The sequence below is a fragment of the Hylobates moloch genome, unplaced genomic scaffold, assembly GCF_009828535.3.
Source record: "Hylobates moloch isolate HMO894 unplaced genomic scaffold, HMol_V3 SCAFFOLD_11, whole genome shotgun sequence".
In the NCBI taxonomy this organism is placed as follows: Eukaryota; Metazoa; Chordata; class Mammalia; order Primates; family Hylobatidae; genus Hylobates; species Hylobates moloch.
Genome location: NW_026652286.1, coordinates 84,347,426 through 84,372,057, shown reverse-complemented (window position 1 = coordinate 84,372,057; position 24,632 = coordinate 84,347,426). Strand labels below are relative to the sequence as shown.

General features: G+C 41.0%; 1 protein-coding gene across 7 annotated transcripts in view; it reads left to right on the top strand.

Moving 5' to 3' along the window:
- PPP2R1B (protein phosphatase 2 scaffold subunit Abeta) overlaps nucleotides 1–24,632 on the top strand; it is a 39,580-nt gene that overhangs the window by 4,674 nt on the left and 10,274 nt on the right. For 5 of the 7 annotated variants that reach the window (XM_032167349.2, XM_058446668.1, XM_032167351.2 and 2 more), the window contains exons 4-15: nucleotides 662–894; nucleotides 1,760–1,907; nucleotides 6,546–6,701; nucleotides 6,902–7,016; nucleotides 7,428–7,498; nucleotides 8,428–8,562; nucleotides 9,377–9,550; nucleotides 13,679–13,739; nucleotides 18,302–18,456; nucleotides 19,160–19,302; nucleotides 19,684–19,775; nucleotides 24,262–24,383. In XM_032167349.2, coding sequence (XP_032023240.2) covers nucleotides 662–894; nucleotides 1,760–1,907; nucleotides 6,546–6,701; nucleotides 6,902–7,016; nucleotides 7,428–7,498; nucleotides 8,428–8,562; nucleotides 9,377–9,550; nucleotides 13,679–13,739; nucleotides 18,302–18,456; nucleotides 19,160–19,302; nucleotides 19,684–19,775; nucleotides 24,262–24,383 — 1,605 coding nt within the window. Of the gene's footprint in view, nucleotides 1–661; nucleotides 895–1,759; nucleotides 1,908–6,545; nucleotides 6,702–6,901; nucleotides 7,017–7,427; nucleotides 7,499–8,427; nucleotides 8,563–9,376; nucleotides 9,551–13,678; nucleotides 13,740–18,301; nucleotides 18,457–19,159; nucleotides 19,303–19,683; nucleotides 19,776–20,215; nucleotides 22,675–24,261; nucleotides 24,384–24,632 lie in introns of those variants that run through there. The other 2 variants (XM_032167352.2, XM_032167350.2) reach the window with 2 other exon arrangements.

The following is a 24,632-nucleotide window of genomic DNA, read 5'->3' as shown; positions in this document are numbered from 1 at the left end:
GCTGGGATTACAGGTGTGAGCCGCTGTGCCCAGCCAATCTCTGTAGTTTTCACTTGATTGTTCTGTCAGAAACTCCTTTCTGCCCTATGGCTAATGGAAAGTTGCTGAATGTGTTCTGAAAAAATCAATTTTGCACTCAGCATTTTATAGGTTGGATAAAAGGATGGGATGGAGATGGTGGATAAGGGTTGCTTGCACCTCTGGGAATGGTGGAATGATACTGAAAAGGCTGTGGACTCAGTGACCTGACAAGCTGTTATCCTGTATTTGTGGTGCCTAACATTGGTCATATTTTTGTACTTACTCTTGAGGAAATATACGTGATCCTGTCTGAATTTGGCTGTGTATCTTTTAAACCTAGTGATTCAGCTCACAGTAATATTAATACTGTGTCAAGTCTCTTACACTGTGTCATTTGTAGACACCATCTGGGAATTGCCATCTGGGACACGAGATCTTGGCTTTTCCGCAGAAGTCGTGTCTTTGGGTTGGCCGCACCATATGTCATCACTGTGTGAGCTGAAAGTAACCATTTGGTATGATAGAGCTAACATTCTGGTTACGTGTACCACCTCCCTTCAGTCACTTTAAAAGGTGATTATCTGTTTCTAACCTGATTCAATAAGTTTTCTTCTCTGGTTTTCCTTTTTAATCCATTCAGCCTCCTTTGGAAAATCTGGCAACTGTGGAAGAGACTGTTGTTCGTGACAAGGCTGTGGAGTCCCTGAGACAGATCTCCCAGGAGCATACTCCTGTTGCTCTGGAAGCTTATTTTGTACCTCTGGTGAAACGCCTAGCAAGTGGGGATTGGTTCACCTCTCGCACATCTGCATGTGGTTTACTCAGCGTTTGCTATCCCAGGGCATCAAATGCTGTTAAAGCAGAAATCAGACGGTAAGCTATGGTGTTTTTTTGCTTTGTTAAAGCAGAAATCAGACAGTAAGCTATGAGTTATTTGGGATTACTAGGAACTTGTAGCTGACAATTTACATAGTACCTTGTTACCAATGAGTGGCTGATACTAGCATAGTAGGATTTATGACTTTTTTTTTTTTTAAGGAGATAAGGTCCTGCTCTGTTGCCTAGGCTGGAGTGCGGTGGCACAATCATAGCTCACTGCAACCTTGAACTCTTGTGCTTAAGCGATCCTCCAGCCTCAGCCTCCAAGTAGCTAGGACTACCGACATACACTACTGCGCCTGGCTAATTTTTAAAAAAAATTTCTGGTTGGATGCAGTCGCTCATGCTTGTAATCCCAGCACTTTGAGAGGCTGAGGTGGGAGGATTGCTTGAACTCAGGAGTTCAAGACCAGCTTGAGCAACATAGTGAGACCTTGTCTGTACTAAAAAGAAAAAAAAAAATTAGCTGGGCATGGTGGAACCCGCCTGTGTTCCTAGCTACTCAGAAGCCTGAGGTGGAAGGTTCACTTGAGCACCCCCCAACAACAAAAAAAATATTTTTGGGGTTTAGATAGGGTCTTGCTATGTTGCCCAGTCTGCTTTCAATTCCTGGCCTGAAGCAATCCTCCTGCCTGGGCTTCCCAAAGTACTTTGATTATAGGTGTGAGGCACCATGCCTGGCCTATGATGTCATTTTTTATTATCCAGTTGAATATGTTTTATTTTTGTTACTTCTATGTGTAGAAGCTTAGTCACTGATTATTGTAAGATGAAACCTCTAAAAGTCTGTCTGTGTGTATGGGGGCAGATTTAGTCAGTGTTATTTGGTGGGAAATACCTTCATTGTTTTATGTTGCAGGCAATTCCGTTCCTTGTGCTCAGATGACACACCAATGGTACGACGTGCTGCTGCTTCCAAATTGGGTGAATTTGCAAAAGTTTTGGAATTAGACAGTGTGAAAAGTGAAATTGTTCCACTGTTCACTAATCTAGCTTCAGATGAACAGGTAAACTAACTCTTAGTATTTAAGGGACACAGATATGCTCCTTTCCTCTAAATTTTCAGAATTTCTTTGGGGAGTTTTAGTTTTCTTGTTAGGATTCTTTTTGCAGAATTAGTGCTGATTCTGGCCTGGTTAAAGTGTAACATGCTCATCTCAATGTTCTTATGTTTCTTTCTTAACCAGACCATGATTTCTCTCTTAAATTAGCAGCTGTTAAAAGAGCGGGGAGTCAGAGAGGAAATGGGAGCCATAATTAGAAAGGAAGACCAAAGCAGCATGGAGGGTAACATACCTTTGGGAATTGCTGGCTGTATTGTAATATGAGGGAGTAATGTTTCCTGGAATTTTTGACTTTTCAGATAAATAAGCTTAGAATGTGTTAGGAAAGCTATTTGACTCTCTGCTTCTTCTATAGTAGTGTATGGGATTACTTCACATAATTGTATTCAATTCTGAAGATCTAGATCTCTTTGATATAGAAATAACAATAAAACTAGCAAACATCCAAATGAAGTACTTAATTTTTCTCTGCCTTTAAGTAGTTATATGTATTAAGTAATTCAGTCCTTACAACAGCTCCATGAGATAGCCCATTTTACACATTAGAAAACAAAGGCACAGAAAGTTTAAGTAACTTGCTCAAGTTTGCATAGTTAGCAGTAGTGGAGTCAGAATTTGAATCTAGGTGGTTTGGCTCCAGAATTTGTGCCCTTCACAGCTAGGCTGTACCGCTTCTCTGTAATGGTGCTTAATAGGATCAGCTCCCAGAGTTCCTGGACTCTAGAATAGTCCTTTTGGGCTTTTAATTTGCATGTTGCCTGCCCTAAGATCCTTCATGTGTACAGGACCACAAGCCCCAGGACAATATTAATGAGTCTCATTTTCAGATCCTAAATCTAAAGATCTAAATCCTACTTTCAAAATAATCTTAAAAATTATTAGAATTTTTATTCTAATAATAAATGTACAAAATAAATATATAACTTAATGAACTATTAGAAGGTAATACCAACTTGTTAACGATCACCTATGATAGGAGACATCACTTTGACAGCCACTATCCCAGAATCCCTCCATGGATTCCCTTTCAAACACAAACTCTTCCTTCCTCCTCCACTTGCCACTCTATTTCCTTAAAAGTGACATTATCCTGACTTTTATGGTAAGCACAGCCTTAGTTTTCTTTGCACTTTTTTTTTCTTTTCTTTTTTTTTTTTTAAGGAGTCTCACTCTGTCACCAGGCTGGAGTGCAGTGGTGCAATCTCGGCTCTCTGCAACCTCTGCTTCCTGGGTTCGAGCGATTCTCCTGCCTCAGCCTCCGAAGTAGCTAGGACTACAGGCGCATGCCACCACGCCGAGCTAACTTTTGTATTTTTAGTAGAGACGGGGTTTCACCATGTTGACCAGGATGGTCTCCATCTCTTGACCTTGTGATCCACCCACCTTGGCCTCCCAAAGTTCTGGGATTACAGGCGTGAGCCACCGTGCCCGGCCTTCTTTGCGCATTTATTACCTAAACGTTATAGTTTGAAACAGTGCTTTTCAAGAGAACTATAATGTAAGCTACCTGTTAATTTTAAGTTTTCTACTGGCCATGTTTTTAAAAGTAAAAAGAAATAGGTGAAATTAACAATATTTGTATTCAACCAAAATTTTCCAAAATCTTATTATTTGAGTGTAAATAATGTGTACCAGCCACATTTCAAGTCTCAGCATGAGATGATGATGGTAATAGGGTGGTAGTGAAGATGGAAAGGATCTGGATGTCAGTTTGGAAGTGGGATCAATAGGTTAGTATTATTGGATTGGATGAGTGGGAGAGAAATCAAGATCTCCTAGATTTTTTGCTTGAGCAACTGGGTGGATGATGGTATCATCGTTAAGATGGAGAAAATTCTGGGAGGAGGAACAGGTATAGGAGAGAAAACGAAGTTCTGGAAGAGAAGTAATTTTTTTTTTTTTTTTTTTTTTTTGAGATGGAGTTTCAACTCCTGTCGCCCAGGCTGGAGTACAATGGCGTGATCTCAGCTCACTGTAACGCCTGCCTCCTGGGTTCAAGTGATTCTCCTGCCTCAGCTTCCCGAGTAGCTGGCATTACGGGCGCCTGCCACCATGCCTGGCTAATTTTTTGTATTTTCAGTAGAGATGGGGTTTCACTGTGTTGGGTAGGCTGGTCTCGAACTCCTGACCTTGTAATCTGTCCACCTTGGCCTCCCAAAGTGCTGGGATTACAGATGTGAGCCACTGCACCCGACCAGAGAAGTAATTTTTTAACAAACACGTATTAGCTTGTATTTCAGTAGTTGATTAGCAGTCCCATGATTTAGCATGATTTTCGAAATCCAAAGATATCTGTGTAGTCACTACCAAGAACTTAGTCCTGTCTTTTTTAGCCTGTGCGCTTGCATACAGAGGAATGTGTGTGTTTTTGGCATATAGTCAGTTATTGTTGATATACAGTTTCTAAGATTTGTAATATTTTGGAAGTTGGAGTCACTGTTATGTCTCTCAAGTATATGTATACGTAATAACATACATAACTGTTATTGTACACACTTAAAATTTTTTACCTATTTCTTCTGGGTGCTAATGTTTACATGTATTAAGATTCTACCTATATATGTATAATATACAAATCTGCAGTCTCATTTTCTAATTTCTCATTGATTTTTCTTTTTTTTTTTGGTGTTTTTTTTTTTTTTGAGTTGGAGTCTTGCTCTGTCACCCAGGCTGGAGTGCAGTGGCGCGATCTTGGCTCACTGCAGCCTCTGCCTCCTGGGTTCAAGCAATTCTGCTGCCTCAGCCACCTGAGTAGCTGGGATTACAGGCACGTGCCACCACGCCTGGCTAATTTTTGTATTTTTAGTAGAGATGGGGTTTCACCATGTTGGCCAGGCTGGTGTTGAACTCCTGACCTCAGGTGATCCGCCTGCCTCGGCCTCCCAAAGTGCTGGGATTACAGGCATGAGCCACCACGCCTGGCCCCTCATTGATTTGTCTTAATTGTGTATTTTCCACTTGCTCAAAGGACATAGGGTCACGTTGGCATTGGCTGTTTACATTTGGAAAGTTGAGTTCATTAATCCCATACTTTTCTAATTTCTGTGTTTTTCTAGCCACAGCTTCCTCAAAGTTATTCTGTCCTTGATCTTCAACATTTAAATCCAACTGATTTTTGTTTTTGATTTCTAACTTTTAATTGTTCTGTGTATTTCTTTCCAAGTCATCATCTTATGCTGCCTACACTCCTGTTACTGCCACCCTGATCTGAGTTTTTTGAAAACTAAGCTAAGTGATTTCCTTTACTCTTATTCTGTACCTTTCTCCTAATCTGTTATAAATAACTTCTAGAAGTATTCTTTTCATTTTTATCCCTCAACTTTCTGTTACAGTAAGGCTTTGAAGGCATCATTAAAATGTTTTTTTTTTTACTTAATTTTAAAATTTTCATTTCCTTTATAGAAACTCTGCATTCTAGCCAAGGTAATTACTTTGCTGTTTACTCATAGTACAAAGTCATTTCTATCTTTATGACTTTGACATGCCGTTCCAGGCAAAGGGAGCAGCTCTTTCTTTCTTTCTTTTTTTTTTTTTTTTTTGAGACAGAGTTGTCGCCCAGGCTGGAGTGCAGTGGCGCAGTCTCGGCTCACTGCAAGCTCCGCCTCCTGGGTTCACGCCATTCTCCTGCCTCAGCCTCCTGAGGAGCTGGGACTACAGGCACCCGCCACCATGCCTGGCTAATTTTTTTTTTTTTTTTTTGAGACGGAGTCTCGCTGTCGCCCAGGCTGGAGTGCAGTGGCGCGAGCTCGGCTCACTGCAGGCTCCGCCCCCCGGGGGTTCACGCCATTCTCCTGCCTCAGCCTCCTGAATAGCTGGGACTACAGGCGCCTGCCACCTCGCCCGGCTAATTTTTTGTATTTTTAGTAGAGACAGGGTTTCACTGTGTTAGCCAGGATGGTCTCCATCTCCTGACCTCGTGATCCACCCTCCTCGGCCTCCCAAAGTGCTGGGATTACAGGCGTGAGCCACCGCGCCCGGCCTAATTTTTTTTTGTATTTTTAGTAGAGACGGGGTTTCACTGTGTTAGCCAGGATGGTCTCGCTCTCCTGACCTTGTGATCCGCCCGCCTCAGCCTCCCAAAGTGCTGGGATTACAGGCATGAGCCACTGCGCCCGGCCGGGAGCAGCTCTTTTAATATGTAAATACATGGCCAGGCGCAGTGGCTCGCGCTTGTAATCCCAGCACTTTGGGAGGCCGAGGCGGGTGGATCATTTGAGGTCAGGAGTTTGAGACCAGGCTGGCCAACGTGGGGAAACCCTGTCTCTACTAAAAATTAAAAAATTAGCTGGGCGTGGTGGCTCCTGCCTGTAATCTCAGCTACTCGGGAGGCTGAGGCAGGAGAATCACTTGAGCCTGGGAGGCGGATGTTGCAATGAGCCGAGATTGTGCCACTGCACTCCAATCTGGGTGACAGAGTGAGACCCTGTCTCAAAAAAAAAAAAAAAAAGATGTCAAGACGTGAAACTATATAAGGTGTAGCAGTCTTGGTGGTGTTTATTTTTTTAAACACCTGCACCACCCCACAGCAGTTCCCCATGGGTCTCAGTAAATGTCTGAATTACAGAAATTTTGTTCCTTTAGGATTCAGTGCGCCTCCTTGCTGTGGAAGCTTGTGTCAGTATTGCCCAGTTATTGCCTCAGGATGACCTTGAGACTTTGGTGATGCCTACACTTCGACAAGCAGCAGAAGATAAATCTTGGCGAGTTCGCTATATGGTGGCTGACAAATTTTCAGAGGTAAAATGATCATTTTTAAGTACTAAGGAAATAAACCTGAAAACCCATAGACTTGCTGTTGTACCCAAAGTTTCTGAATTAATTCTTTTCAATGTGAAGTGCTGTGGCAAAAATATGTACTTACAGATTGCACAATTTTGTTTTGTTCTTGTTAATTATTTTGTTAGTATACATTAAAACCCGTTCAAATTCTTTTATAGCTCCAGAAAGCCATGGGTCCTAAAATCACCCTAAATGACCTCATTCCCGCCTTTCAGAACCTACTTAAAGACTGTGAAGCTGAAGTCCGGGCGGCTGCTGCCCACAAAGTAAAAGGTTAAGGAGTTCAATTTATGTTGGAACATGTGTCATTCATTTTGGTGCATTTTTTATTAGTCAAGTTTGCATGTTTTTTGTTCTAGAATATGTTTTTAAAATACATAGGGGTGTTTTCAGTGTGTGGAAATGTTACATTGTCACATAAAGATAGTCCCTTTATATTTAAAATCAAGAAATCATTTTGTCTTGTTTTTGTAAAAAAAAAAAATGCCTTTCAGGTTGGATTGGTGTGATACGCAATGGCATAGAGATTTCACGAAAAAATTTATTTAGAACAAGAGCTGTTTTCCTTATTTGCTTAAACATATAATTTAATTGAAATTATTGATAAACTTGGTTAAATGTCTTCATTTAGCTCTTTGTAAATGGCCCTGTGAAAGCATTCTTTTTTTTCTATTTATCTTTTAGAACTTGGTGAGAACTTGTCCATTGAAGATAGAGAGACCATAATTATGAACCAAATTCTGCCTTATATAAAGGTAAACCTGACTTTAGTTTATTTTGTTTCACTCCGATTTATATGAAGGTAAACCTTAATCTCATTTTTTTTGTTTGTTTACCTTAAAGCTCTTGAGTTTAAAGGTTGACAGGTAATGAATGGGGAAGATGTGTTAATGTGCAACATTGTTATTCATTACTTATTAGCCCATTGTAATTGTAAACTGCTCTTTGGTGCATAGGTTTATGTTACCTAACAAGTAGTCTGAGGAAACATTATCAACTAATCAGTATTGAAATAGTGCTGTCTTTAAATTCGTTGGGGTCCGGCATGGTGGTACATGCCTGTAATCCAAGCACTTGGGGAGGCTGAGGTGGGAGGATTTCTTGAGCCCAGGAGTTTGAGACCAGCCTGGGCAACATAGTGAGACCCCACTGCTACAAAAAATACAAAAATTAGTTGAGCCTGGTGGCATGCACCTGTAGTACCAGCTACTTGGGAGTCTGAGGTGGGAGGATTGCTTGAGCCCAGGAGGTTGAGATGGCAGTGAGCTATAATCATGCCACTGCACTCTAGCCTGGGTGACAGGGTGAGACCCTGTCTCAAAAAAAAAAAAAAAAAAAAACAGGCCAGGCGTGGTGGCTCACACCTGTAATCCCAGCACTTTGAGAGGCCAAGGTAAGAGGATTGCATGAACCCAGGAGTTCAAGACCAGCCCTGGCAATGTAGTGAGAACCTGTCTCTGCAAAAAATAAAAAAAAGTTAGCCAGGCCTGGTGGTGCATGTCTGTAGACCCAGCTACTCTGGAGGCTGAAGTGCTTGAGCCTGGGAGGATGAGGCTGCAGTGAGCCAAGGTCACGCCACTGCACTCCAGCCTGGGCAACAGAGCAAGACTCTGTCTCCCAGAATAATGGTATGGAAGTTTCTGTTGTCTTGTAATAAAGGTTTTTAATTTTGATTTTATTTTAGGAATTAGTATCCGATACCAGTCAACATGTCAAATCGGCTCTAGCTTCTGTAATTATGGGACTGTCTACTATTTTAGGCAAAGAAAATACCATTGAACATCTTCTACCTCTTTTTTTAGCTCAGTTGAAGGATGAGGTGGGTCTTGCTTTATGTTCTGTTGCCTTTGATAGTGATGTGTTTTTATTTGATTTTGGTTTAGGGTTTCACTAAAATAGAACCCCCAAAAAGAAAATGGATAAAAAAATCATAACTTATTTTAAACCAATGACACCTGTGATTTTGGGGATGGGGTTATAGGTTTCTCAGAAAGTGGGCACAAGGACCCATTAGAGTAAACCTAGAAATGTCTGTTTATCATCTTTACCTGATTTTTGCTTTATACTCCCTGGTTTCTTTAAAGCTAATGTGTCTTTGTTTAAAAAGTTTCATTTATGCAAGTTTAAATATAGTATCAAAAATTAAAATGATACGTAATATTTACTGAGTAATTACTGCATGGCAAGCATGAGCCTTAGTGCTTTGCATGTATTTTTACATGTAATTCTCACAACAATCCTATGAGGTAGGTCTTATTATTATCCCATTTTACAGATGAGAAAGCTGAGGCACAGAGGGTTAAAGTAACTTGAGCAAGGTCTTTCAACAATGACAGATCTGAAATTTGAGTGCATCTGATTTAATTCCAGAGATTATGCTCGTTACCATTTTATGGACTTGTAGTCTTTACTACAAGACTTTTAATTGAAATTTCTGATTAAGATCATTTATGTTCCTTGAGTTATTTATGTACTCACTATTATTTCTTCAAGATTATCCTTTTTTTTTTCACCTGAGTCAATACTTTATAATTTTAAAACTTACTTAGCAGTGTTATCTTACCCTGACAGGAGACTGTTGGGCAGAGTACTTGATTTTTATATGTGGTCTTCTGGGGCTTATGTACTTGCAGTGTCCTGAAGTTCGTTTGAATATCATCTCCAATTTGGATTGTGTAAATGAAGTGATTGGAATCCGTCAGCTCTCTCAGTCTCTCCTTCCTGCCATAGTGGAACTGGCAGAAGATGCCAAATGGAGGGTCCGACTGGCCATCATTGAGTATATGCCGCTGCTGGCAGGCCAGCTGGTGAGTATGTGTTGCTCCATGAACTGCAGGGTAGTGTCAAATAGTGACAATTTACCATGGCAAGTAGGAGGCCTAGTAGCCTGTATGCTTATGTTTGTTTAGATGCATGAAAGTATGGCCTTGTTCTTGTTACCTATGGGATGGTTTTTATGTTTGTTAGTGCATACATTTCTTTTCTTTTAAGATTGAGTTTCACTGTTGCTGCCCAGGCTGGAGTGCAATGATGCAATCTCGGCTCACTGCAACCTCTGCCTCCTGGGTTTAAGCGATTCTCCTGCCTCAGCCTCCCCAGTAGCTGGGATTACAGGAATGTGCCACCACACCCAGCTAATTTTGTATTTTTAGTAGAGATGGGGTTTTACCATGTTGGTGAGGCTGGTCTTGAATTCCTGACCTCAGGTGATTCACCCGCCTCAGCCTCCCAAAGTTCTGGGATTACAGGCGTGAGCCACTGCATCTGGCCTATTAGTGCATACATTTTTAACACAAAGGTATAGGTTGAGTATCCCTCATCTAAATATGCTTGGGACCAGCATGTTTGGGACCAGAAGTGGATTTTGGAATATTTGCGTTATAAATATTTACTGGTTGAGCAGCCCAAATTCAAAAATGCGAAGTCCAGAATACTCCAATGAGCATTTCCTTTGAGCATCATATCAGTGCTCAAAAAGTTTTGGATTTTGGAGCATTTCACATTTTGGATTTTTGGATTTGGGATGCTTAATCTGTATTATAGAAACATATTTCACTTCATCACCACCGAAAAAGCCATAGAATAATAAGATCAGTTTGTTCGTATATATAATGTAAATTTTATAATATTTAATGCCTTTGTGACTTAAGAAATATTTAACTGAGAAGAAAAGGGATTATGGTTTTAGGGTAAGTCTGCTGTGATTTTTGCTCAAGGAAACTTCCGTGTTGCCTTGTATTCTAAGCAAAATGTCCCTAGGTACCACTTGCCCTACATTCTCATTAAAGGGAGTTGAGGAATCACCATATAGAAAAGAAGTATTGAGAGGCCGGGCACAGTGGCTGACACCTGTAAACCCAGCACTTTGGGAGGCAGAGGCAGGCGAATCACTTGACGCCTGGAGTTCCAGACCAACCTGGCCAACATGGTGAAACCCCATCTCTACTAAAAATACAAAAATTAGCTGGGCATGGAGGTGCACACCTGTAATACCAGCTACTCGGGAGGCTGAGGCAGGAGAATCGCTTGAACCCAGGAGGCGAAGGCTGCAGTGAGCCAAGATCGCACTACTGCACTCCAGCCTGGGCAACAGAGTAAAACTTTGTGTCAAAAAAAAAACAAAAAAAATAAAAATGAAGCTTGTAATGTTAGTATTTTGGTCAAAGTCCACATTATCACATTATCTGTTACTGTTTGAGTTTCATGATCAGTTTTACCCTAACTAATACCATGTTAGTTAAAATTTCAAAGCTGGGTTTTATAGCCACATCTCTTTCTTTTTTTGAGTAGGTAGCCTAGACAGTTCTAAGTTTGATGTACCTTTATCCCTGTTGGTAGCACTTATTACAGAGTATTATAATTGTCTGTTACAGTCTAGTTGGAGAGATGGGTGATCTCTTTTAGGGCAGGGACTGTACTTTATTTCCAATCCCTACCATAGTGCCTGTCATTAATTAGGCACTTAACATTTTTTATTTTGGGGGGCAGGGTCTTGCTGTTGCCCAGGCTGGTCTCAAACTCATGGCCTCAAATGATCCTCCTGCCTCGGCCTCCTGAGTAGCTGATAATAGGCATGAGCCACTATGCATAGCCAACATTTGTTGATTGTTGAGTATTTTTTGAGAAAGATGTGTCAGTTTACTATTGATATCACTACAGCTTGTTTCCCCTTCCTTACTCCCACTTTCATTCCTTTCAGGTCACAGCATATGGAATTTATTTTTTCTTGTCTTGAACCCCTGAATTTGTATTGTTAATTTTAGTACATTTAGTTTATGAACATGCATTTTGTGGATGTCTGTGGCATTATATGTTTTATAAAATTGAAAGTGTCCAATTCTTTGAAAAGTATACCAGAGATATTAGTGCATAGCAAATGGTATCAGGTGAAGTTATTTTGTCATCCTTTTCCTCTGTCACTCCCAAGTGCTATGGGTCATCTTCTCTTCACTGGTGATTGTCATGGATCTACTCTTCAGAGTGGAGAGGAGCAGTGATTAACTGATTTGCTGAAGACCATAACTATCTGGAAGGGAGAGTGCATTTTAGTACCATTTCTTTTAACCTCTGCTCCTTCTAGGCCTGGAAAGCTTCCCAGGGTTGCTAGCTCTATAGAGAGCAGTGTGAAAGCAAGGCAGATGGTGTCTTTGGCTGACTTACACCTGTCTGGCAGGGGTAACATGCCTCAGTCATGAACATTTTCTTTACAGTTTTAACTTCTTGTTAGTATATATATTCTCCTTAATTTTTCTTTATCTCAATATTTTTGTATCAGATAGTCATTTTATAAAATTCTCTCAAGACTTTATGTGTGACCTGGCTTGTGGACCATGGTAAGTAAGTGTAAAGTTAAACTACAAAAACCGGAAAATAGGCCAGGCGTAGTGGCTCATGCTTGTAATCCCAGCACTTTGGGAGGCCAAGGTGGGTGGATCACCTGAGGTCAGGAGTTCAAGACCAGCCTGACCAACATGGTGAAACCCCATCTCTACTCTACAGAAAATTAGTCGGGTGTGGTGGTGGGTGCCTGTTACTTGGGAGGCTTCTTGGGAGGCTGAGGCAGGAGAATCGCTTGAACCCAGGAGGCAGAGGTTGCAGTGAGCTGACGTTGCACCACTGTACTCCAGCCTGGGCGACAGAGATTCCATCTCAACAACAACAACAACAAACTGGAAAATAAAAGTTAATTAAAACGGAAGGAAATGAAAAATGAAATGAAAAAGAAATCTTGGCTGATGTAATCTAAGTGTATGCCAAAATTTGTTCATTATGATCTTTTAATACAAAGCAATTTTGGGCTGGGTGCGGTGGCTCATGCCTGTAATCCCAGCACTTTGGGAGGCTGAGGCGGACGGATCACCTGAGTCAGGAGTTAAGAGACCAGCCTGGCCAACATGGTGAAACCCTGTCTCTACTAAAAATACAAAATTAGCTGGGCATGTGCTGCATGTCTGTAATCCCAGCTACTCGAGAGGCTGAGGTAGGAGAATCACTTGAACCCGGGAGATGGAGGTTGCAGTGAGCTGAGATTGTGCCACTGTACTCTAGCCTGGGCAGTAGAGCAAGACTCCTTCTCAAAAAAAAAAAAAAGCTATTTTGTCGTATTCAATCACTATTTTCAAAACACTGACACATTATATTACCTCTCTTTATTTAAAATATAGAATCACCAATCAGGAACTTCTTAGAGTTCAAAGAAGCAAGACTGTAAACATGTAGACCCCAGAAGGGAGGCACTAGGAAAGTGTGTCACAGCATTCTCCATGTGGTGTGGAAGCCCTGGGGTTAGAGGACTGTAAATCTGCTCCTGGAGCCCATCCCCAGCCTGCACTGAAGTGGCCACCTGTTGACAGTCGGGAGGAACAGGGCTGGGAGAGCAAGCCATGCCTGGGCCATATGCCCTGTAGTCCTGGGCCTGCTTTATTCTCCCTCCAGGGCTTTCTACTGTTGTCTCGAAAATATTGTCTTTAATTGGGGATCTCTCTATGTCTTGAGGTCAGTTGCTTTATCCTTAAGGATTTGTCATAATAGTAACCAAAAAGGGTAGACAATTGAGAATTAGTAATATTACTGACAGGTGTTTTCCTGGGTAATTCATTTTTACAGGTAATCCAGATTTGCTTGGCAGACCATTCACAGTGCATTCTTCCTGCTCTTTTGCAGTGTTGTGGCTGGCTTCTGGCCACCCTGTTCTCTTTTACCTAGCAGGGCCTATGCCAGCTCACGTATGCTTTTTTTTTGTTGTTTATGATTTCCATCCAATAAATAGATTTATGGTTTGTTTGTAATTCCCGTGGTGTTTCCTTTCTGTCTCTTTTACTTATTTGGAAACAAGTTTTTTTAGCCTTCAGGTAACCTTGGTGTAATGTAAATAGACCATCTTTATATTTCTGAATTTTGGCAATGTATATTAATGGAATCTTCTGTATCTGTAGGGTGTGGAATTCTTTGATGAAAAGCTGAATTCTTTATGTATGGCTTGGCTGGTGGACCATGGTGAGTAGATAAAAACAGATTATTGAAAGCCCCGTATATCCATGATGTTCATACGTTTCCTTTTAGAAAGGAATCTCAGTCTGACCAGATATTTTGCCTTAATATTGTAGGAATGAAGAAAGGCTCTAATTAAAGTTTAGTCTTCTGAATATAAATTTGATGTTTCTACCAATTTTTTGTATCTTAGATTTTATTTTCTCCATTAAACAATTTATTTGCATTATTTTCTTACTCAATCTATTACATTATCTTCAGACCATCTCTTTTATATATCTATTTACTCCTCCCTTATCTGAAGATCCTCTTTTTGACCATCCTGTAATTGGTGTCTTCAGCAGCTATACACTAGGTTGGATGGCGATTGGAATCAGATGAAAGGCCTGGGTGGGAGAAATGGCTACTTGGCCTTTTTGAGGTGGCAAAGAAGAGGAGATCTACAGTGAGACAGTAGAGGATTCTCAGGTGTGGGAAACACTAGCTTTGCCATAGGGATAGAGAGGGCCTGGATTTCTGGTTTGGGTGAAAGGAAGGCTTACTGCTTGTACTCTCACTGCTGCTGCCGCAATGCTAGGAGAGGGTGAGCTCAGGGCAGGTCAGATAGGACAGCAGGAATGAGCAAGTGACTTCCTGGTGAGGCTTCAGGTAGAGGTATATGTGTATCCCCTTGTGTGCCAGGCAGCAGTGGGTGACAGATGTACCCTCTCTGCCAGATCCCAGGTCCAGACTTGACAGCTTTAGTGTTGTCTTAGACCTGTTCCGATGAGTGTGAGTGCCCCTATGGGGTCATATGACATTGTCCTTGAGCTTTGTTTCCATGTTTTTTTTTTTTTATTCCATTTTATTATTATACTTTAGGTTTTAGGGTACATGTGCACAATGTGCAGGTTTGTTACATATGTATCCATGTGCCATGTTGGTTTGCTGCACCCATTAACTCGTCATTTAGCATTAGGTATATCTCCTAATGCTGTCCCTTCCTGCTCCCCACTTGTTTCCATGTTTTGGTGGATATAATAGATAACCTGAGTCAGTTCCACAGTATCTTTTATATACTTTATATATGTATTTAGTGTATCTCTTTGTTCATCTGTGGTTGCTTATGCCTGGAAATTTGGGAGGAGTGAGGGTATTTGTGTCTGCTTATACATGTAGGTGGTTTTGTTAAAGGCATATTTGCATCATATGGAGGATCATATGGTTAAGAGTGTGAAGAAGAAGGATGTGAAAAAATATGTGAAAATGTATAAGGGCTTATATATGTGGGTATTTCCAGTGTTTTCAAACTGGATCGTAGATTTCTTTATTTCTCTTTTTCGTCTCTAAAGTTATCTTGTTGTGGCCTATTTATTTCTTTTTAAATAAAACTAAATTTGGCAAATCATAGGAAAGAAATAACCGCTTTTTAAAAAAATGTTATATCTGATAAATATTTAATGTTACTGGGAATGGTGCATCCTAGCAAGTCATTCTGTGCTTTTTAAAATTTTATTTTACTTTAAGTTCTAGGATACATGCGCAGAACATGCAGGTTTGTTATGTTACATAGGTATACATGTGCCATGGTGGTTTGCCGCATCTATCAACCTGTCATCTAGGTTTTAAGCCCCACATGCATTAGGTATTTGTTCTAATGCTCTCCCTCCCCTCGCCCCTCACCCCCGATAGGCCTCAGTGTGTGATGTTCCCCTCCCTGTATTCATATGTTCTGATTGTTCAACTCCCACTTATTAGTGAGAACATGTACTGTTTGGTTTTCTGTTCCCGTGTTAATTTGCTGAGAATGATGGCTTCCAGCTTCATCCATGTCCCTGCAAAGGACATGAACTCATTCCTTTTTTATGGCCACATAGTATTCCATGGTGTATGTGTGCCACATTTTCTTTATCCAGTCCGTCATTGATGGGCATTTGGGTTGGCTCCAAGTCATTCCATGCTTTCTTTAAAAGCTGGCATTTTAGATTAAGATGGTGTTTTATTTTGAGGAATTTTTAAAATTCTAATATTCCACAAAGAATTAAATTCCTGGCACCCTTTCTCTGTGAGATTGCTTTCTCTGTGCAACTTGATTACTCCTTCCTCTTTTCGGATTTTCTCTTTCAGTTTGGGAGCAGGAGAAACCCTTGTTTATTTCTCTGCAGTAGCGTGCTGAAGTGGGGACTGCAAGAGTTCCATGAACCAATGAAATAACAGCTCTAAAATTGTTCTGTACTTAATTAATCACAGGAGCTTTTTTGCTTTTGCATTTCAGATAAGTGTTATATAATGATCACTGGATCAGTTAGAGTTTTTGAAACTTTTTCCCTAGTTATGAAACTACTAAAAGAACATTGTGAAAATTCCAGAGAAGTATAAGGAAGAAAGTATCACTCACCTATATTCCTGTGGTTGAGCAGACAGTTTTGATCAGAGGGAGGAATGTAGAAGGGAAATTTATTTATTTATTATAGGAGAAAGGAGAAGGTATCAGTTATTGAGCATAGATAGACATTCAAAGAAACCTTGCAGGTCAGTCAGGCCTTGAGAGGAGATGGGGAGAGAGAAAGAGAAAGAAATAGACAAAAGAAAACAGGCAGAACTCTGGAATGGTTTGCATTCTTCTGAAAACAGAATTCAGAGGAGCTAAGAACATAGTAGGCATCTGGCCAAGTAGAGTTCAGTGCAGTTAAGGTCTTGGTCAAGGCTGTGTGTGTGTGTTGCCCAGTCTCTGGTTTTTCTGGCAGTGAGATCCCTTCCTATGGTAATGGCATTATGATAAAAATCTAAAGCGTGTTAAAAAAAATAGTAATTTGCTGAGCATGGTGGCTCATGCCTGTAATCCCAGCACTTTGGGAGGCTAAGGTGGGTGGATGACTTGAAGTCAGGAGTTCGAGAGCAGCCTGGCCAACATGATGAAACCCTATCTCTACTAAAAACACAAAAATTAGCCAGGTGTGTTGGTGGGTGCCTGTAATCCCAGCTACTTAGGAGGCTGAGGCAGGAGAATTGCTTGAACTCAGGAGGCGGAGGTTGCAGGGAGCCGAGATCTCACCACTGCACTCCAGCCTGAGAGACAGAGTGAGACTCTGTCTCAAAAAAAAAAAAAAAAAAAAATTAGAGGAGAAGACACAAATACTCTAGCTAGCTCCTCTTTAGTGGGGAGGACAGAGAAGGGTTTGGGCCAAAGACAAAGACTATGGATATTAAGGGAAGGAATCTGTACTACAGTAAAACAGTTGACTTGAGTTTGCTCCTTAGTGCATCTGAGTCTTACCGACAGGTTGCTTCTCCCGTAGACTGTCAGTTTAAGTGTTGATAATCAGTTGTATGGTCACTTGTCTATGCTGTCTTGCCTCTTCTCAACATCATTGCCCATAAGGATCTATGAATAGAAAAAGTTGCCTATTTCTTGGTTGGAGGCTTGTATAAATTGCCTAGGACTGGGACTGTGGCTTGGATAGCTATTCCTGCCCTTCTTATCATCCCAGGAAGGTTGGCCCACCTGGGGAGAGAAGTAGAATAAGGTATTAGTACCTGCCACCCTCAATTTGTTAATCTGAGCCCAAATTTTGAGTCTTACTGGATCTGTAAAGTGAAGTGACACCAGGCCTGTTTTTGTTCAGTGCTGTATATAGCAACTAATTGTGAGAGGATTGTAGCTCAGACCTTTATTATCTAGCTTTATGTCTTTGATAAATGATCAAAGGATATAGGGAATTACTAGATGTTAAGGCAGGCACATTGATTCAAAGACATTTGACATCTTGATGTTTGTATTTGCTATTGTATAGATGACCACAGTGGCCTCTACGCCATTTCCGTGATGTCTTTCTCAGTCAACGTCGGTTCTCCATGATGTTGCTGGAATAATCTTGCTAAAATTCCACATTGGTCATCAGGTCACAAGTTTGCTTTAAAAACCCATCACTGTTTTTCCAAATTAAATCTAAGTCTTTCATAATGCTCTGTGGTCTGGGTCCACCCTAATAGTCTAACTTCGAAGTCTCACAGGTGTCAGTTTTTTCCATTTGTGTCCTGGATACATGTCTTTACCCTTTCTAGGAATTCCTCCCCGCTTCTCTCCACTTACACAGATCCTCCCAAATCTTCACTGCCCAGTCAAACCTTCTTTCTGTGCTGAAGCCTTCCTAGACCTTCCCCGTTCACTCTTCTCTGCACTGCTACAACCCTCACAGCCTTTACTACACAATGCCACACTTCATTCTAAGTGCTCTTATACCATGTGACTTCATGGAGTGTGTTAGCTTTCATTTCTCTGATAAGAGCTTATTTCCTGTGAGGGAAAGTATCTTCAGTATTCTTTTTGTAGCACATAGTAGGCACTTGTATTTGTTACATAATTGATGATGCATATAGTGAGCTCCTTGCATCCCTTTTCTGTGGATATGCACACTTGGAAACTGAGTTGGAGCTGAGCATGCTTGTCATTGCAGCATGATTACATGTGGAGTCTGATTGCAGAGAGGTTTTGCTTTTGGTCCACATTTGATTTTCATGTAAGTAAACTAGGTTATGCTTAAAAAACAATAAGCAATATGAGAACATGTTTTTGACCTCTTCTGCAGTATACGCCATCCGAGAAGCTGCCACCAACAACCTCATGAAACTAGTTCAGAAGTTTGGTACAGAGTGGGCCCAAAATACCATTGTTCCCAAAGTGTTAGTAATGGCAAATGATCCTAATTACTTGCATAGAATGACCACTTTATTCTGCATTAATGTAAGTATAACATAACTGTTATTGCTAAGCTTAGGCATTAAAGCAAAATTATTCATGACTATTTCTGAATTCTCGATATATTGCCTTCTATTTGGAATATATATCTTGTATTGATTAATTGGAATAGACAGGAGATGAGAGAAAATGTCAATTTTAAAATTCATGTTAAAATCTACAGTATTGGCTGGGCACAGTGGCTCATGCCTGTAATCCCAGCACTTTGAGAGGCTGAGGCAGGCAGATCACCTGAGGTCAGGAGTTTGAGACTAGCCTGGTCAAGATGGCAAAACCTTGTCTACTAAAAATACAAAAATTAGCTGGGCATGGTGGTGCATGCCTATATTCCCAGCTACTTGGGAGGCTGAGGCAGGAGAATCCCTTGAACCTCGGGCAGGGGGTGGAGGGCGCAGAGGTTGCATGAGCTGAGATCGTGCCACTACGCTCCAGCTTGGGCGACAGAGCAAAACTCCGCCTGAAAAAAAAAAAAAAAGAAAAACTACAGTATTTTAAAAGTTCAACTTATTTGTGAATTCTGGTCTAATTCTCTGATCATTTGAATGATTCCTGTGTCTTCCACTCAGCTGCTCAAACTAGAAATATTTTCCTATTGGTCAATTATTTTCTTATTAAATATTAATTTGTTTCATTAGATTTTGGAATTTTTAAAAGTATTTTAAATGTGCCATCTTATTTATTTTTCTAGGCACTGTCTGAGGCCTGTGGTCAGGAAATAACCACTAAGCAAATGCTGCCCATCGTATTAAAAATGGCAGGAGACCAAGTAGCAAATGTTCGCTTCAATGTGGCCAAATCTCTACAAAAAATTGGACCAATTCTAGATACCAAGTAAGATTTTAGTGTTTAGTCTGGTTTTAAAAGTGTATTTTAAATTTTACCTTATAGTGGGGAGTAATTAGCTAAAATTAAGTTAGAGATTTTCACTTTACCTAAGATCTGGGTTTGCTTAAAGAAAATAATTTAGCAACTATTTTTGAGGATGTCCACCATGACTTTTATATTTAAGCTCTGTATATGTGTAGATCATTGTCTGAAGCTGATTTTGCTGAGAATTTCTTTAGACGTTATTTTGTGTATTTGTCAAGTTTATAAATGTTTTTAAATATTTTTTTACTTTAAATTTTAACAATTACCATAAACCATATACATCAAAAAGGATTTCTATGGCCCATTAGACTGTCTTTCACAGATAATACTTTTGAATGTCAGTGCTTTACAGGGAGAAGTTAAGCCAGTACTACAGAAGTTAGGTCAAGATGAAGACATGGATGTCAAATACTTTGCACAGGAAGCTATAAGTGGTATGTATTTCCTTCTTTTGCCTTGCAGCTTATGCCTTGGTTAATTGGGATTTATCTCTATTATGTGAGAGGTGTTAAGTGGGTAGGATGATAAGTATTATGGGAAACAGGGAGGATAGTAAGTTCCTGGAATGCTGGTGTCTCTCTGATTAGAACCCTCTTGGCCCACCATTTTCTCATAAGTGAGCAGGCTATTTTTCTTAGTTACATGTAGGACTGGGTAGGAAATACGATTCTCACTGGTAAGAACAGTTTTTCGTTTGGAATTTAACCAGTTTTTAAAGTTTCTCTTCTGATTAGCCTGGCCGAGTAAAGACAGTAACCACAGTGAGAAGTTGTTAGTTTGATACGTTTGGATCATTGTTATTGTGCTTAATATTCACGTAGATCGTTCATGAACTTTCTCTACCACTAACCTGATTTTGTTTGGAATTTTCCAGTTCTTGCACTGGCATAATGAGAAGCAGGAGGGAAAAGGCCTTTACTAAATTCTTGTCACAGATTTCTAGTCAATGTGTTCTTAACTGGGTGGAGAAAGAATGGAAACCCTTCAAGATCTCATCGAAGCAAATGGCAACAACTTAGAAGAAATCAAATTTTAGTGACTTAATTCTTTCTAAAGATGAAATGGGATTGTTTTTTACTCGTCTTCCTTGTTAAATCATTATTTAAGCCATTCTTATTGACCAATTCCTGACACTTGATACTTGATTGTCTCCTAATGCTTTATCCATCACCACCTGGGCTCCTGCCTCCTCACTGTGGAATGAGGCACCAGCCACATAATGTTCCAGACAAAGCCTGAAAGGGTGTGGACCCAGACGTGGAGTGGAGTGATTCTCTTGATGTTTACATATATCTCTGTGTCTCTCCATCATTCCAAAGCTAAATGTACATGTTTAGAATAACTTATTTTATAAACTCTTCGGGAGACATGTTGAGATATGACCGTAATGAAAGCCACATTTTCCTGCATTATGATGGTCGGCATCAGTCTCACGTGAAAGGGGAATGTGGAAGCTCAGGGTTAATGTAGTGGTTGTTTTGGTTTTTATTTGCTCAGTTTTGTCTGTAGTCGTGTCATTCAGAAACCTGAAGTGTGGCTGCATCTTGCTGCTAACGTGTGATGTTGACGCCTAACTCAATTTGAACAGCTCACCACTGTGCCTACATTTAAAAATACTTCTCTCTCTTTTCGAAAAAGCTTTAATTGTAGTGCCGCCTGATAAGCAGTATGTCTGTTTCATTGTGAGATTGCAGTTCTGTATTTTGAATGAGTCTAAGAACCACAGGGATAATACTGTGCAGATTTCCTGTTCTTTACCTGGCTCTGCTTCCAGCAGTATTAACACCTAGTCCTTGCTGCATTGTACGGTAGCTTTTCAAACTGCAGTTTTATTGCTAATTTTTTAGTATGGGTGATACTGGAGTCTTGTCATTTGAAGTGTTTACTTTTCTACTTTTACTGTAAAACCTCATTAATTCTGAAATTTAAGATAATGAGTTAAGCCGAAGAGTTTACTGAAGCAAATTAATAGTAAGGAAGCCTATTTGAACTACTTAAACAGTATTAAAGCCCTTTTTAAAAAGCACCTATTTGGGATCATTTGAGGTCAAGAGTTTGAGATCAGCCTGACCAACATGGTGAAACCCCGTCTCTACTAAAAATACAAAAAAGTTAGCCAGGCGTGGTGGCACACACCTGTAATCCTAGCTACTCAGGAGGCTGAGGCAGGAGAATTGCTTGAACCTGGGAGGCAGAGGTTGCAGTGAGCCGAGATCGTGCCACTGCCCTCTAGCCTGGGTCATAGAGCGAGACTGCATCTCAAAAAAAAAAAAAAAAAAATCATTTTTCACATAATCAAACTCACCTTGTCTCATGACTTTTGGTTAAGGGGGTTTTCCCATAGTTTATTTTTCTCTCAGTGCATCTTGCTATGAGGTTTGCTTGTTACCCTTTTGGTTTTTGAATTGTTGATTTTGTTCACAACTTCTTTTAAATCTAACAAGTCCTGTTCTGTTTAGTGAAGGCCCAAAGACTCCTCTAAGACTTTGTATATTTGTTACATAAAACCAAGTTTTACTAAATACTTTCACATTTGTCCTACATTCGAAAAATAGAAATTGTAAATCAGAGGTTATCTGTCTGCATTTTAAACTGCCAAATTACCTTATAGTAAGTTTCTATTTTATCACTTTGGGCCAAGAATTAAGTATTTTCCTAAGCACAAATCTTTTTGTGTATTCTTATTTTAATATCTTACGCTATTATTCTGTAAACATTTTAATTTTAGTTTCATGGGTCTTTATTTTTTATTACCTGCAAGTTATGTTGTTCTTCATTGAATTTCATATTTGAGAGACAGTTGTCTTCATGAAACAGATTTGCATTGGAACCATTGCTTTACTCTGGTTGGAAATGCCATTGTTTTGGGGACGGACTTTTAAAATGCCCTTGTGTCTCCCCGTGAAGAGCCCTAAGCATTGACTTCTCTACCCTAAAACTGTTTGAGAGAGGGAGAGTGGGCCCTGGCTTTCTCAAGCATGGGTCGAGGGTTCAGCGGCGCCTCTGTCTTTTGTGGTGACCCCTCAGGGGTTTCATTGTTTCCTTCTGACTTAAGCAATAGAGAGAGAATTTGTTTTAGTACTCTTCAGAGGAATGGTGCTTTGGCTCATAACTTGGCCATGTTCTCCATGAATTAGTTCTATTTTTTTTTTTTTTAACTACCTTAAACTTAAGGGAAAAGTTCTCCTATCTTGATTTCACTGGAATATAGGCTTTAGGAGCTCTGTAAGGCTGGTATTTTTTGTCTGTTTTATCTTCTACTGTATCGCCAGTGCCTGGAACAGTGTCTGGTGCACATAGAGGTGCTCAATAAAAATGTGTTCAATGGATGAATTTCTAAAATATCCTCTGATGTGTGTGTGGAACAAATCATCAAAAGAACCAGACTATGTCTTATTCTCCCATTGACACAAAGATTTTCCTGCTTTCAGGAAACAAGCTTTATGTGGCCCTTTTCTGGTCCCCTGGCTTAGACTACAGTTCTGTGTGGATTTGTCTGATTGCTTCAAACATGTAATGTTGTTTTTCATCCTTGGCAGCTTACATCAGTTGTTTGTTTGATTAGAAAAATGAAGCAGACACACACACACACACACACACACACACAAGCATATAACCTATGCCAATAAAAGTGTCTCAGCAACAATGGAATTCACCTTGGTGTTTCTCTCTGTAATTTGTGTGGGGTTTACCCCTCACAGGTTTAAGAGACCAGGTCTTGTTTCTCTCTCTGTGCTACCAAGAAAATGTGAACCTGAGGATGTATCTTGTTTCATAAGAAGGAAAACAGGTGAATATGTGGTTTCTAACGAGGTCTTGTTGAAATAACGGGCTGCCCTCAGCTCACAGAAATACCACAGCTCAGCCACTGTGATGCAGAGCCCCAGGGGTCTTTGCCAGACAACTTGTCCTGACTCAACAGAGACTGGCAGCCTGACCTTTGAGCTGGCTTGTCCAGGCGTTCAGGTTGCTTGCGTAGACTTCCAGGGAAGCAAGCCTGTCCTTCCTGACCCAGCGGTTAACCTGGTGCACTTTTGTTCCTTTGTTAACCGTTGTGTTGTCACTAAACTGAAAGGCTGGGGCTTGCCCTTAGACGTCACATTGGCTCTTGTCCCTGTGGCGATGGCAGGGCAGGGTGGCCAAACAGGTCAGGTGCTTGTTCTGTCCTCTTGCCTTTTACTTAAATTCCTCTGACTTTTAAAAATGGTGACACTCTTATCGTAAAGCTTCTTATTTTTCTCTACTGCTTGGATGTGAAACTGTGGAGGGAGAGGCCCTGTTGCCCAGTGTTCTCCTGGTTTACCAGCTGAGGTGACTGCAGTCTGATGTGATGTAACTGTTTCCCTTTGATTCTCCAGTATTCCTGTTTCCATCCAGTTCCTTACTCTCCTCTTTCCTCTTCCCTCGCACGTCTCCCGCCAGTCCTCTGTACCTAGAATAGTCTCACTGTCCCCCGTTTGCCTCCACGAGCCTGCTGTTTCCAGGAAATTACATAACATTCAGTTGGGATGGAAATCTTCCGGAGGACGAATAGAGTTTAATTACTCATTGCGTCGAAAAGCCAAGCCATTTCTGTCTCCAGAGTTCTCTTAAACTGATACAAGTTCTGAAAGGAGCCAGGTCTTTCCTGTGGTTGGGGCTCTGGAGACCATCAGTGACCAGGATGTGGGGAACAGGCAGGTGGACACCAAAAGGCCCGATGGGGTGGCGCTTTCCAGGGCCCTGAGGGAAAGGCACCTCAGCACGACCCTGGGCTGCCCCAGCTTTCGCTGCCCCGTGCCCCATATACTTGTAGGCTGCTGCTGGACTTCCCAGTTCTGTTGGTACAACTGAGGGCATCCTGGCTGGGAAGTGCAGGTGGGCTTGGGAGGGATGTGCCCTGGTCAGGGACAGTTACAGCACCACTGTCTGTGTCTCTAGTGGTGGTACAAAGGCTGAGGAAGCTAGATTTTCCTGTGAAGGACAGTAGAGAACCCAGTGTCCCTCGGGCTGACAAGAACCACTTCCCAAGACCCAGAGTGCCTGGAGAGGACACGGCGAAGGTAAGTGCCCAGAAGCCTGGGGCCAAGTCCTACCCTCAGGGCTGCGGGCAGCCAGGGTGGCCTGGTGTGCAGGGAGCTGCCACAGGGTAGGCAGAGAAGCAGCACCTCTCACTTTGTCCCCAGGGGAAGAGTCCAATTTTAACGGCTGGGAGTAGATTTTTAAAGCCTGTTGCTGGCTGGCTGACTTCATTCTGGGAATGCTTTCTGAGGGGTGGGTCGCCGGCCAGAGCTGTCACTCTTGTAGCTTGA